Source organism: Mus caroli, unplaced genomic scaffold, assembly GCF_978045245.1.
Source record: "Mus caroli unplaced genomic scaffold, Mus_caroli_1 scaffold_4, whole genome shotgun sequence".
Lineage (NCBI taxonomy): Eukaryota > Metazoa > Chordata > Mammalia > Rodentia > Muridae > Mus > Mus caroli.
The window spans coordinates 90,905,532-90,919,516 of record NW_028227259.1 but is presented as its reverse complement, the minus strand read 5'-3'; the positions used below and the strand labels follow the sequence as shown (position 1 = coordinate 90,919,516).

Genomic DNA, 13,985 nt, shown 5'->3' with positions numbered 1-13,985 from the left:
ATGGAGTGCTGAGGCCTTTCAAAGCTCAGAGTCACTGTGCAGACCAGTATGAACACACACCCAGAAAAGACATCATTCTCCACACACTGAAACCCAAGGCATCCATCAAGAGGATGGCATCAGATGATGGTGACATTGGATGATGTTTTTGTCATGTCTTCGGGAGAATGACTCTTGATCACTTCCTTGATAAATTGTTCTAGTGCAGTGAAGTAGCCTTGGCACTGCCATGTGTCGTTGTGCGTCCCATCTGGGAAAATGGCTAATCTCTTAGTCCGGGATGGAGAGAGCTGGTAGAGCTCTTTCATCATCACGGGTGGAATCAACTGGTCAGAGAGGCCAGAGATGAAGAGAGAAGGCATCCTGCACTGGGAGATCTTTCTGTAGGACAGAAACTTATTTTTATAGCACCATAAAGGAAGGTAACGCAATGGGAAGAATGAAAATAGAGTGCTGGCCATGTGTGGTATGCTTAGGAATGTGTTCTCCACCATGATGGCTGAAATCCTGTGAGAATTCTCAGAAGCCAAGTGAATGGCCACTGCTCCTCCCAGGGAGCGGCCAAAAAGGAAAACCTTTGTCTTATGGAGGTCAGGTCTCGTCATTACATAGTCTAGTATAGCTTCAGAATCCAAATACAGTCCTTCTTCACTGGCTTCTCCTTCACTTTTCCCATACCCCCGGTAATCAACAAGCACAAGATTCACTTTGAGGTTCACCAGCATAAGCAGTGCGTTTGGTAACCTGTGGCCTATGTTGCCGGCATTTCCATGAAAATAAATTATGGTCGGGCAATAGGGGGAATTGTCTCCAGTGTATCTCACCAAGATCAGATTCAGGCGCACTCCATCTTTGGTTCTGATGAAAATGTTTTCATGGGGAATACCCGTGGGCATGGGAACATAAAGGCGGGAAGAAGATGGCTGTTCTGGAAAGTAGAGCAAGACATCTTGGAATTTATATAAGATACCTGCAATTGACACGAATATTAACAAAAGTAAGAAAACGCCTCCATACAGATGAAAAGTCACTATCAAATGACGAGATGGAGGCTTGGCTCTCTGGTTGCCATCCTATTTCTACAAGAAGTCAGGAGGTAGCATGCTAATTCTTGGAGTCCCTCCTACCCTTCCTTCTTTCAAACCGCTTTTCAGGCTCACGGGCGGGCTGCTCAGTCGGCCGCGGGCTCGGAACCCGGTTCCCCTCTGCAGCGAGGCCCCTCGCCGCCCCCGCCACTCCTCATCGTCCTCCTCCCGCAGAGGGGCCGCCTTCTCCACCTTCTAGCCCAGAGCTCCTGCTGCACGGTGGGCGCAGCTGGCGCAGCCTCCTTGAAAGATCTTATAGTGTAAACTACTCAGTCTATATAGGAACATAAAACACATCTGGCCTCCCTGATGAGAGGCTAAACTTATTTCTTAAAGTACAGACTCTGGACAATATTCTGAAACTTATTGGCATTAAAAATGACCGCAATTTTATGCACTTGAGTGACAAAGATATTTCCCAGTATATATGGCATGAATTATCTGGGATGCATTTTAGTGAGCACGTTTACTAAGAGCCGGCTTAAGAACTTGTTCATAATACTTCCTTTCCATTTAATGTCATCTAGGCTTTCAATGGGAACCTATATGCTCAGAGCAAAAGGGGAAATTTTTTCTCTGAGTGTCTTTGAGGACATTTGCTTAAAAACATATAACAGGTTCCTGATGCTCCAAAATAAATAACCACAAAATAGGAATCTATGGAGCCTGTTTTTCAGAGCATAGTCTATACTTGGCATAGACATGTCCATTTCTCAAGTGACTCAAAAGGCAGAAAAGGAACCTGGAAGGCAGTTCCATCTTCATCCCAAGGCCAACCTTTCACACTTCATAACATTCCATCCTGTTTTAAAATGCTGAGTGGCCTCAATTTTGTTTATAAATGTGTAATGAATATGAAGTAACAAGCTTCTATGTGGGATTTTCATATTCCAAATGGATGGATTTCCTTGACCTAACACAAGTCACCACTAGCCCAGATCTCTGATCGCATTACCCACACTGGACTCTGTTTATTCAGAGTATTTCTTTTTTATTTCTAGGGAATCTGCACCACTTTCCCTTCAAGTTTACTTTAATTTTAAAAGAAAAACAATATGATAATTTCAGAACCACAGGTGGAACTAGAAAATGTAGTAAGCACTGTAACCCATGTCAGAAGACAAATACCATGTATTCCCTCTCACTTCCTACACTGTAATAACAATGAGTGTATTAAAGTCAGGGTAAATATGGGCAAAGACCAAGACATTAGAAGGAGGCCAGGGGAAGCAACCCAGCTCCTTGCAGCTAATAAGCAAGAGGTCAATCTGATCTCATTGAGCCTAATTGTTACATGCTTCTCTCCAGTAAAAACAACCTTTAGTATAAGTCAAAAGACTTTTTCTGCAACATGAAATCTCTAAATTCTTCTGCTTCCAGTGTGACAGAATATTAAAAAAAAAAATAAGGAGAAAAACTCAGGCCAACACAAGTCTTGGGAAAGTAGATCTTTAAGAAGACATCTAAAATTATACCTTGCTGAGTGTATATGCTAACAATTGTCTGTGAAAATATCTAATTTAGAGTTGTTTATTTTCTTTCTCCCACTGTATGGTGAGTGTCAAAGTGGTCCAATTGGACAACATGATCCTAGATGAACACTAGTTCCTTCAAATCTTCCTCTTCTTCATGTTCCTCCTCCTCCTCTTTGTCTTCCTCCCTCTGGTCTAGTATTTGTTTCAACTACCATCTCCACACTTTGGTCCAGGATTACATCAACAACCTCCTCTTTCTCTCTTTGATTTTCATTATCTTTATATAATAGTTCTTCTATGTTGTAGACCTCTAAATATACCTCCTTGATTATTGACACAGATCCAGTCCCAGACATGATTGCTCTCTTGTTGAGTGGGAATACAACCCAATTAAGCTCTTGGTTACAGATTCAGTCCCAGACATGATTGCTCTCTTGTTGAGTGGGAATGAAATCCAATTAAGCTCTTGGATACCAAGGTACATGTAGCACTATTGCACCTATAGAGTTACAATGTCATGGTAATTAATCACTGTTGTGGTTCATAGGCATCATAGCTGGGTTAGCATGTTGGCTGCCCTCCTCCCTTGGTATCTTGCATGCTACTCTGTGGAATTATGTCAGCTAGTCACCAGGGAGGAAGCTCTTGGGTCACATCATTTTAAAAACCTAAAACAAAATAAGTACTATGAGAATAGCTGTGATGTTATGCAGTTGACAATGACAAGAAGAAAGTCTACATGTAAATCCTTAACATACCCAGAATACTTGTAATACTGACCACCTAAGAACTCATGAAAGCAGACTCTTCACATGCAGTGGGTGAGTTGTGTATAAAAATATGATGTTAATTGCTACAATGAAGAAGTAAAAAGTTTTATTTGCCCTCAAAGATATCATAATATAAAAAGGTATATGTTCTTAAAATTATAGGAAAAAATGATAACTTCTTACAGATATACATAAATACTTATGACTATTTCAAACAGTATTTCTTCATCTAATTTCATATTTTCACACATCACTTAAGTAAAACATTGTACTCTTTGTTCTGCGGATCATTATATTTAAAGGTATTATAATAATCGGTGTGCATTTGATAGGATGGTGTATATAAGCAATGGTAAACTACCTCCTAAGCCTGTGCATAGCTTTGTGTATTTTCATGATATACAACATATCTTCTATGTTCCGTGTGTGTGTGTGTATGTGTGTGTTTGTGTAAATATTTTTTATTTGGAGGATTTCATCTATTCTATATTTGCTTCCTGATAGAGTTTTTATTCTGCTTCTCAAATTCTATTTGTAAGGCTGTCCTTTGAGTTCTTCCATCGGATTATTGTGATTTTTCAGCTTCATGTTCAATGTCTCTATCCCTTTAATGAATTCTGCTCTCAAGTACTGCATTTTCTTTCTCATCTCCATGAGCCTTCCCATGAAAATTGCATCGGTTCATGTTGGGCACTCCATGTACTTATTCCCCATATTTTGGACAGTTGTGTATCTATAATAATCCACATTGGTTTTAAAGGAAAGGGAAATCTTTTTATCTTATAATAGAGAGCTACATTAACATAAAAAGATGTAGAGCTGGCCAGTATAGTGACAGCTGCAGGTTACAACCCATGGGGTCCGAAGAACTACCTCATACTTCTACCACCAGATGAGGAGCTACATGTGATTAATGACTGCTGAGAGGAGGAGAAACATTCTAGTTCAGGGACAAGCTCTCACACAGGCTATCTAATCCCATGTGTTCAGATCTGGAAAGAACTATATATGAAAAAAGCTAAATAAACTCAGTAGGTGTGTTCACTGAACACAAAGACAGAATTAGGGGATTTGTGTGGTCTTGTTGTCAGCAGAACTGGGCCTATATAAAAGCAACCATGTCCAAGGGATCTGTTGGCACTGATCTTGGCACCACCTACTCCTGTGTTTTCCAGTATGAAAATGAATAAATAATTGCCAATGACAAGAGTAAACACAGCACACTCAGCTATGTTGCTTTATATGTCACAGAATCAACTGGGGATGCTGCTAAGAATCATGTGGCAATGAACTCCACCGACACAATTTTTGAAGTCAAATGTCTGATCAGACTTAGGTTTGATGATGCAATTGTTCTGTCTGATATGAAGCACTGGCCATGAAGTTAATGGTGATCAATGATACAGGCAGGTCCAAGATCAAATTCAAATGCAAAGGGAAGAAAAAGATTCTACCCACAGAATTAGACTCAATGATTCTGAAAAATATGAAGGAAATTACAGATGCTTACCTTGGAAAAACTGTTATCAATTCTATGGTCCCACTGCCAGCTTACTTGAGTGACTCTCAAAGGAAGGCAACAAAAGATGATGGAACTACTGCTGGCCTCAACAGACTTTGAATTATCAATGAACCAACTTCTGCTGCTATTGACTATGGTTTGGATAAAAAGGTCAGACCTCATAGGAGTTTGCTGATTTGTGACTTGGGAGGTACCCCTTATGACCTGTCAATTATCACAATTGAGGATAGAATTTTGAAGTCAAATCAACAGCTAGAGACACCCACTGTGTGGAAAAGACTTTGACCACCTAAGAGCCAACCATTCCTTGCTAAGTTTAAGTAAAAGAACAAGATGGACATAAGTGAGAGCAAGTGAGCTGTCTGGCTACACTGCACTGGCTGTGAGCAAGCCAAGTGCACACTTTCTTCTAGCATCAGGCCAGTATTAAGATTGATTCTCTCTCTGAGGAATTGACTTCTATACCTCCATTACCCAGGCTCGAACTGGGCAATTGAATGTTGTCCTGATCTGTGGTGAACTGTACCCTGTAGAAAAGGCTCTTTGAGATGTCAAACTGACAAGCACATATCCATGATATTGGCATGGTGAGTGGTTCTACAAGAATCCTCAAGATTCAGAAACGCCTGCAAGACTTCCTCAATGGAAAAAAATTAACAAGAGCATTCACACCAATGAAGCTGTTGATTATGGTGCAGCAGTCCAGGCAGCAATTCTATCTCGAGACAAGTATGAGAATGTTAAGGATTTACTGCTCTTAGATGTCACAAGTCTTTCCCAAGATATTGAAACTTCTAGTGGAGTCATGACTGTAATAATCAAGCACAATTTCACCATTTGAACCAAGCAGATACAGACTTGGCCTCTACTCTGACATCCAGCCAGATGTACTCATTCAGGTGTATGAAGATGAGAGGACCTTCATTACCAAGGACAACAACCTGCTTGGATAGGTGGAGTACACAAGCATACCTCCAGCACTCTGAGGGGTTCCTCAGTTTGAAGTTACTTTTGACATTGATGCTAATGGCATCCTCAATGTTTCTGTTGTAGATAAAAGCAAAAGAAAGTAGAACAAGCTCTCAATCACCAATGACAAGAGCCTCCTGAGCAAGGAGAATATTGAGTGCATGGCTCAAGAAGCTGAGAAATACATAGCCGAGGATAAGAAGCAGAGAGATGAGGTTTCCTCCAAGAATTCACTAGAGTCTTATGCCTTCAACTTGAAAACAACTGCTGAGGATGAGAAACTTCAAGGAAATGTGAATGATGAGGACACACAGAAGATTCTTGGCAAGTGTAATGAAATCATCAGGTGGCTGGATAAGAACCAGACTGCAGAGAAGGAAGAATTTGAGCATCAGCAGAAAACTAGGGAAAGTCTACAATCCTATCATTACCAAGTTTTGCCAGATTACTGGAGGTGTACCAGGAGGGATGCCTGGTGGCCTCTCTGTAGAAGGAGCACCTCATCGTGTGCCTCATAAGTGCCCCACCAATGAAGAAGTGTTTTAAGTCAACCAAATACAGAGTGTAGCATTATTCCATAGATAACATAACATGATGGTTTTAATAAGGAATGTATACTAAAACTAGTTAAAGTTAAAGATAGCTTGCAGAAAAATATAACTAAGTAGGAGTACTGTGTTTGTATAGGTATAAAAAAATCTCATAAAATGACATACTGCTATACCAATATACAAGTACCTCACTCAGTCCTCATTAAGAAGGCTTCCTCTTACCATAGATTTGAACTCAAATGTAGACATACAACAGTAAAATGTAAAAAGAATGAAAGACTTTTGAGCACTTAGTCCTAAGAGGGTTATCTTCATCAAAGCACTCCCATCATACACTTGAAAAAAGATAGAAAAAACAGAGGATATTGGTGATTCCAAGAAAAGAGCATCTTCTGTATAAATCAAGACTGACACACATGAACTCAAGGCAACAAGTGCAATGCCTACAACGAGTCAAGCCCAGTGGACTTCCTGCAATGAGACAGGGAGAGCACATGGGTTTCCATTACTACAAGGAAGCTATTTGCAATTAATACATGATTGGTATTTTCTCCAAAAGAGTCTCACTATGTGTATGAACCACACTTCAGGGTAGTCTCTATCTTCAGGAGCTTCACAACATAAATCTAACTCAATGGCATTTTTAAGTTTTTTTTGGCTCAGTTTTCTTTGATTTGGTTTGGGTTGTTTAGTTTTGGTTGTGATTTTGTAGGTGATTTCTTTGCATGTTTATTTTTGGAAAATTTAAAGGAAAATCTCAAACCAAACACGTGGTTCTTTGTTTGTGTGTTTGTGTGTTTGTGTGTAAGTGTATGTGTATTTTTGTGTATGTGTATTTCTGTGTCTTTGGATTCTTTAAAATAATATGTGAGTATTGGTTTGATAACTCAAAGCTGAAGTAATGGCCATTCAGAAGACATTGTTAATTTCAAGACCACCTAGAGTAGTGGTTGTCAACCTGTGGGTCATGATCACTTGGGGTGACATATCAGATATCGCATATATTAGATAATTACATTATGAGTTCAAACAGTTTGGAAGTAATAAAAACAAAAATATAAAAACAAAATGAAACAAAAACAAAAACAAAAACACAAAACCTTGTGTTTGGGGTCATCAAAACATGATGAAGAATAGGAAAGGGTAACAGCATTCGGAAAACAGGGAATCACTGACCTAGATTATTGAGTTTGACCCTGCACAATTAAAGGCAAACTCTTCCAAATTAAAAAAAAAAAAATAGATCAATACCAAACTAAAACATTCAGTCAACTGGAAATACAATGCTCTGGGTTTACTCTCAGAATTAAACAAAAACGAATTTGCTAAGTCAACTTTGTGATATGTGAAAAGAATGCATGAGATCAGATGTGTAGAAACTTATAAGTTCAAACTTAAAGTACTGCCTCATTGTTACACTTCAAAACTTAAAGCTGAAACCAATATAATCTAAGAATAAGAGTCCATTATTTCAGAAATTATAAATTTTATTACCATGGTACCCTGAGAGAGAGAGACAGAGAAAGAGACACAGAGAGAGACAGAGAAAGACAGGGAGTCAGAGATACATAGAGACAAAGACAGAGAATATGTGATTAGCAATAGAGCAACAAGTTTTCAATTGTGAGGTTAACGGTCTTTCTTTTTTTTTTTTTTTAGATTCTATATCTCTATATTTTTTTAACTTTTTTTTAATTAGGTATTTATTTCATTTACATTTCCAATGCTATTTCAAAAGTCCTCCACCCGCTCCCCCACCCACTCCCCCACCCACACACTCCCACTTCTTGGCCCTTAAGTTCCACTGTACTGAGGCAGATAAAGTTTGCAGGACCAATGGGCCTCTCTTTCCACTGATGGCCGACTAGACCATCTTCTGATACATATGCAGCTAGAGACACAAGCTCTAGGGGGTACTGGGTAGTTCATATTGTTGTTCCACCTATAGGGTTGCAGACCCCTTTAGCTCCTTGGTTACTTTGTCTACCTCCTCCATTGGAGGCCCTGTGATCCATTCAATAGTTGACTGTGAGCATCCACTTCTGTGTTTGCTAGGCCCCTGCATAGTCTCTCAAGAGACAGCTATATCTGGGTCCTTTCAGCAAAATCTTGCTGGTGTGTGCAATGGTGTAAGCGTTTGCAGGCTGATTATGGGATGTATACCCGGATATGGCAGTCTCTATATAGTCCATCCTTTTGTCACAGCTCCAAACTGTGTCTCTGTAACTCATCCCATGGGTGTTTTGTTCCCAATTCTAAGAAGGGGCGAAGTGTCCACACTTTGGTCTTTGTTCTTCTTGAGTTTCATGTTTTTAGCAAATTGTATCTTATATCTTGGGTATTCTAAGTTTCTGGGCTAATATCCACTTAACAGTGAGTACATATTTTGTGAGTTCCTTTGTGATTGGGTTACCTCACTCAGGATGATGCCCTCCAGGTCCATCCATTTGCCTAGGAATTTCATAAATTCATTCTTTTTAATAGCTGACTAGTACTTTATTGTGTAAATGTACCACATTTTCTGTATCCACTCCTCTGTTGAGGGGCATCTGGGTTCTTTCCAGCTTCTGGCTATTATAAATAAGGCTGCTATGAACATAGTGGAGCATATGTCCTTATTACAAGTTGAAACATCTTCTGGGTTTATGCCCAGGAGAGGTATTGCTACATGTCCCAGTAGTACTATGTCCAATTTTCTGAGGAACCGCCAGTTCTCACCTGAAGGATACCTAATGACTAAGAAGCACCTGAAAAAATATTCAACATCCTTAATCATCAGGGAAATGCAAATCAAAACACCCCTGAGATTCCACTTCACACCAGTCAGAATGGCTAAGATAAAAAATACAGGTGACAGCAGATGCTGGCAAGGATGTGGAGAAAGAGGAACACTCCTCCATTGTTGATGGGATTGCAAGCTTGTACAACCAATCTGGAAATCAGTCTGAACTAACCACTATCCCCCGAAGCTCTTGTCTCTAGCTGCATATGAATCAGAAGATGACCTAGTCGGCCATCAGTGGAAAAAGAGGCCCATTTGTCGTGCAAACTTTATATGCCTCAGTACAGTGGAACGCCAGGGCCAAGAAGTGGGAGTGGGGGGGGTAGGGAAGTGGGTGGGGGAGTGGGTGGGGGGCTTTTGGGATAGCATTGGAAATGTAAATGAAATAAATACCCAATTAAAAAGATAAAAAGTTAAAAAAGAAGAAGAAGAAAAAAAGAATAAAGCAGACAATAAAATCTCAATATATATATAAATATGTACTGAGAGTTCTGGTCCTCCATACTCTATGACTCAAATTTAACTAACCAAAGTGTTGTTTAATATGAACAACATATTAACTGGCTAAGAAGTTTCTCCAAGGTAAGTACCTGGGAATATGAAGCCTTTTAACTTCATGTTAAATATTAACCATCCATCAGAAATATCATTTTTATGGGCTGCTTATAAGATATTCTTTTTATTACTGTGAGAATAAGTACCTACAAAAAATAACAGTGAGTCACAAACTGTATTACATTTTGAAAACTTATTCAAGCAACAGAAAAGTATTCATGTTGATCTCCTAGAAGAGTAAGTGATTCTAACAAAGTAAGCCATTCCCTATTCTCCCACCTGTAACTTACGGTCCTTTAAAATTCTGAATGATGGACTACTGTCAGATGTATTCTGAAAGAGAATTGTTCTAAAGTATATATTTAAAACTAATTTTGCTTGATTTTAAGCTTCATATGAAATATAGTATAATAAAAACAACATGTGACATTTGTTCAAGAAACCTAGTGAAAAACTTTTGCTATGATTATTTCAAGGTTTACAGTGTTCACCTCCCACATTGAAGCTATCAACAGGGTTGACTAGAGGAGCTAACAGGCCATTGTGTGAAGTGGTATAAAAGAATAATTCAGGCCATCTGGCTCCAAAAATTTATCACAAACCTTGAGACACCTTAGAAGAAAACAGATCTAAATAACACTGTTCATGTCCTAGATACAATGGAACTCAGTTGCAAAACAGAAAGTAGATTTTAGCACACTCACTGTATACACAATGACTCAGTACACTGTTAAAGCTAGACTATGTATGAAGTTATGCTTTCATCTATTCTTCTATTTAATAGGAAGACTTCTCCCTTATCTATTCTTTGTCAAGAGAAATAAATGTGATCAAGTTAAAGTGATATCATCTCAAATATGAGTTTACAGAATCTTGATGCCATAGAACTGCAACTGTAAAATAAAACCAAATGAACAAATGAAATTGTCCACTACAAAACAATTACACTTAAGCCAAAGCTTTCTCTTTTAAATTCTTGGTTGTTCAGACTCTTGAAGGACGAATATACAGCACTTTTCCTCAATCTGCTAAGCACTCAAAAATGAAAAATTAGACCCATTGCTTGAGAATGAAAAGTTATGAGCTAACAATATTATGTTACTAATACTGAGTCCACAATAAAAAATTAGAACGTTATTTTAAGATACATGAAACAACATATATTCTATGTCTTTGGACATGTTCCAAATAATGACATTTCATTTTTTAAAATAATGCTAACCAGCTATTGTGCTAAATTTCAGGAGCTACAGAAAGATGAAGTCACTGTGTTTGGTCCTTGACCTCTGGGTTCTTATAGGATGCTTCCTGGTGAGTATCAATTTACATAACAAAAGCTTTCATGTTCTCTTACTAATTTTTATGTCAGACATTTTAACTTTATATATCTGCATTTCCTAATATATACAAGTTGCAAATTACTGATGAAATGTCCACCAAGTGCTATAATTTCCTAATTGAAAATCTGTTTTTACTAAATAGTCACAAAGATAATAAAAAATCACAAGGAAAGTAATAGATATACCCAAGAAAGTTAACTACTTACTGATATCCAATTCTATATCAGGATATCCAGAAGGAAACACAAAATAGTTAGCGAATTCTTTGTTGCATCAAAAACAAAAGGGATGTGAACTATATTTTACTACATTATTCTTTACATAATTAACAAGAAAATTCTGAAAAACAAGAAAATTGTATGTAGATCAACATTTAAAATGGATCATCTTGTATCTAATGTTGGTCATGAGCCATTGAACTAAGATAGAGAGGGCACTAGTAACATAGATGTGTCTTGAAATAATATCGTTCGTCAATAATATGATTAAAAGTTATATGACATGTAGGAAGAAATAGAGACACAGAACTCTGAGGAGCTATGAGGAGTGAGCAGGGCATACACGCCTGACCTTTATTACAGAGATGCAAATATAGAACCAGGTCACAAAAAAAGGAGGCAGTATGAAAATCCTGGTGTGCAAGATGTTTAAAATAGGTGTGATGTAACATGATATTCATTTTAATAAGAATGTCTTCAATCTATATGCACTGTAGTTAAGAGGACAAGAAAAATAGAAGGCTCAGTTCAGGCTTTATAAAATGTCATTATAGCGATACAAATAAAAATCAGAAAAGATGAGAGATGTTAAGAGCAGTCAAAACAGAATAGAAGAGCAGGTGCAAAGATCTTGTTTGTGTTGGGTGATTGGACATTGGTATGATTGATTTCTAAATGAAGTGTGCTAGGTACATATAGTGACACACAATTACAAAGTAAAAAAAAACAAGTCAAGAAACAAGGAAACAAGAAAGAAGACATTCTCTTAACTCATAAGTTACTTTACATGCTACAAAGTCTAGGACAGGGGAGTTCATTCCTACCTACTGCAACCTTCTTGTGAAAAAAAAGAAGGGAGCCATCTGAAGATAAATATGGGGATTCAACATAAGGTACAAAACTAGGAGAAAGAAAGATAGTGTCAACTTGGATCATTATAAACATCCACTAATCTAGAGAGGGCAGTTCAAAGAAACTTGAAAGTATTACAAGAGAGTACTTAAGGACATAAAAGTCTGGCCATAAACTGCTCCTGAAAACTTCTACCACTGCTCCCAAAATTGACCATGAAGGTATAAGTCTAATTTAGGGTTAATCGAATGTTTGCAATTACTGAAGGCAATGTGTCAGATGGCAAATTACGGAAAGAATTTTTAAAAATGAGTGAATGAATAGGGTTTAACTCCAAAATATCAGCTCCAGACCAGCTTGACTTTTGATCAGAAGCAAAGGAACAAGATCACATACTGTCCCTCTGGTTGACATGGCCCTTTGTGTTCTATAGTTTTCCTACCAAATTTCAAAGAATTCCCTGGATCTGAAGCAATTTTTCACCTTTCATCTATCCAAAGCACACCAACTTCCTCATGCATTGGTTTTCCTCAACACTTTTCAGATGTGTTTATTATTAATGTTGAAGCTTAGGAAAAAAATCACTAAACAGAGGGTTAGCCCAGCAAGTGAGTCACTAATGGCTCACCAAGTGCTGTACCAAGGCAAGCACTACCTAGCTATCTAGACAATATTTAATAACTCACAATGAATGAGCTTAGGAAAAGGGCTCAGGCATGAATATAAGTGTCAAACAACAAACCTTATGACTCCAGGATGTGGAAATATGTATGACTGTCATCATTCAAAGGACCAAAAAACCCAGAATTTGTTTAGCCATGCAGGTGGTACAGGATACCACCACAGCATTTACAGAACAGAGACTACTAATCTGCCTACTTTGGCCTATATTATAAACATCAGGCATTATAAATACTCAGTCTATATAGGAACCTGAAACTCATCTAGACCTCCCTGATGATAGGCTAAACTTATTCCTTCAAGTACAAACTCTGGAACATATTTTGATACTTATTTAATTAAAACCCAGAACAATTTAAAGATCTCCAGTGACAGAGACTTTTCCCAATATTTATGGCAACTACTTCCATTTGTGATTCATTTCAGTGACCAGGTTTACAAATCTGCAGCTTACGAGTTTCTTCATAATATTTTCTTTACATTCAATGCAATCTAAGCTTTCACTGAGAATCTGTATGCTCAAAAGATAGGGGAAACCTTTTTCTCTGAGTGTTTGGAGGATTTTTACTTAAAAACATGTAACAGGTTTCTGTAGATACAAAATAAATTACCACAAAATAGGACTGTAGGGAGTCTGTTTGTCAGAGCATAATCTACACTTGGCATATGCATGTCCTTTTCTCAAGTGACTCAAGAAGCAGAAGAGGATCCTGGAAGGCAGTTCCATTCTCATCCCAAGGTCATCCTTTCCCACTTCATAAAATTCCATCCTGTATCATAGTGCTACATGACCCAAATTTTGCTTATTAATATTTAATGAACATGAAGTAACAAGCTTCTGTGTGGGGTTTTCATATGCTACTTGAGAGATGTTTTATATACTCACACTAGTCTCCCCGAACCCAGATCTGTGATCACTTTACCCACATTGTACAAATTTTGTTCAATGTTATTGCTTTTTATGTCTACTGAATTCCCTCAGTTTCCCTTCAGATTTCTTTTTTGATAAAATGTGGAAATTTTAGAAAAACAGATGAAACTAGAAAATGTAGTTAACACAGTAACCCAGGCACAGAAGACAAATACCATGTATTCTCTCTTACTTTCTAGATTCTTATGAAAATGAGTATATAAAGGTCAGGATCAATATGGGTAATGGCCAAAACCAATATGAGTACAGAACAA

The 13,985-nt window shown here is 37.9% G+C and overlaps 1 protein-coding gene and 1 pseudogene across 1 annotated transcript; one reads left to right on the top strand and one right to left on the bottom strand.

The window, feature by feature from the left end:
• Positions 1–2,916, bottom strand: LOC147005177 (protein ABHD13-like). Its single transcript, XM_085836365.1, has 2 exons — positions 2,773–2,916; positions 1–1,073 (listed from the first exon to the last, which is right to left on the bottom strand). Exons 1-2 carry the CDS (start codon positions 2,914–2,916, stop codon positions 120–122), a joined length of 1,098 nt encoding a protein of 365 aa, XP_085692491.1. The 3' UTR covers positions 1–119.
• A 1,532-nt stretch (positions 2,917–4,448) lies between these two features.
• On the top strand, positions 4,449–6,367 carry LOC147005176 (heat shock cognate 71 kDa protein pseudogene; annotated as a pseudogene).
• The last annotated feature ends 7,618 nt before the right edge of the window (positions 6,368–13,985 follow it).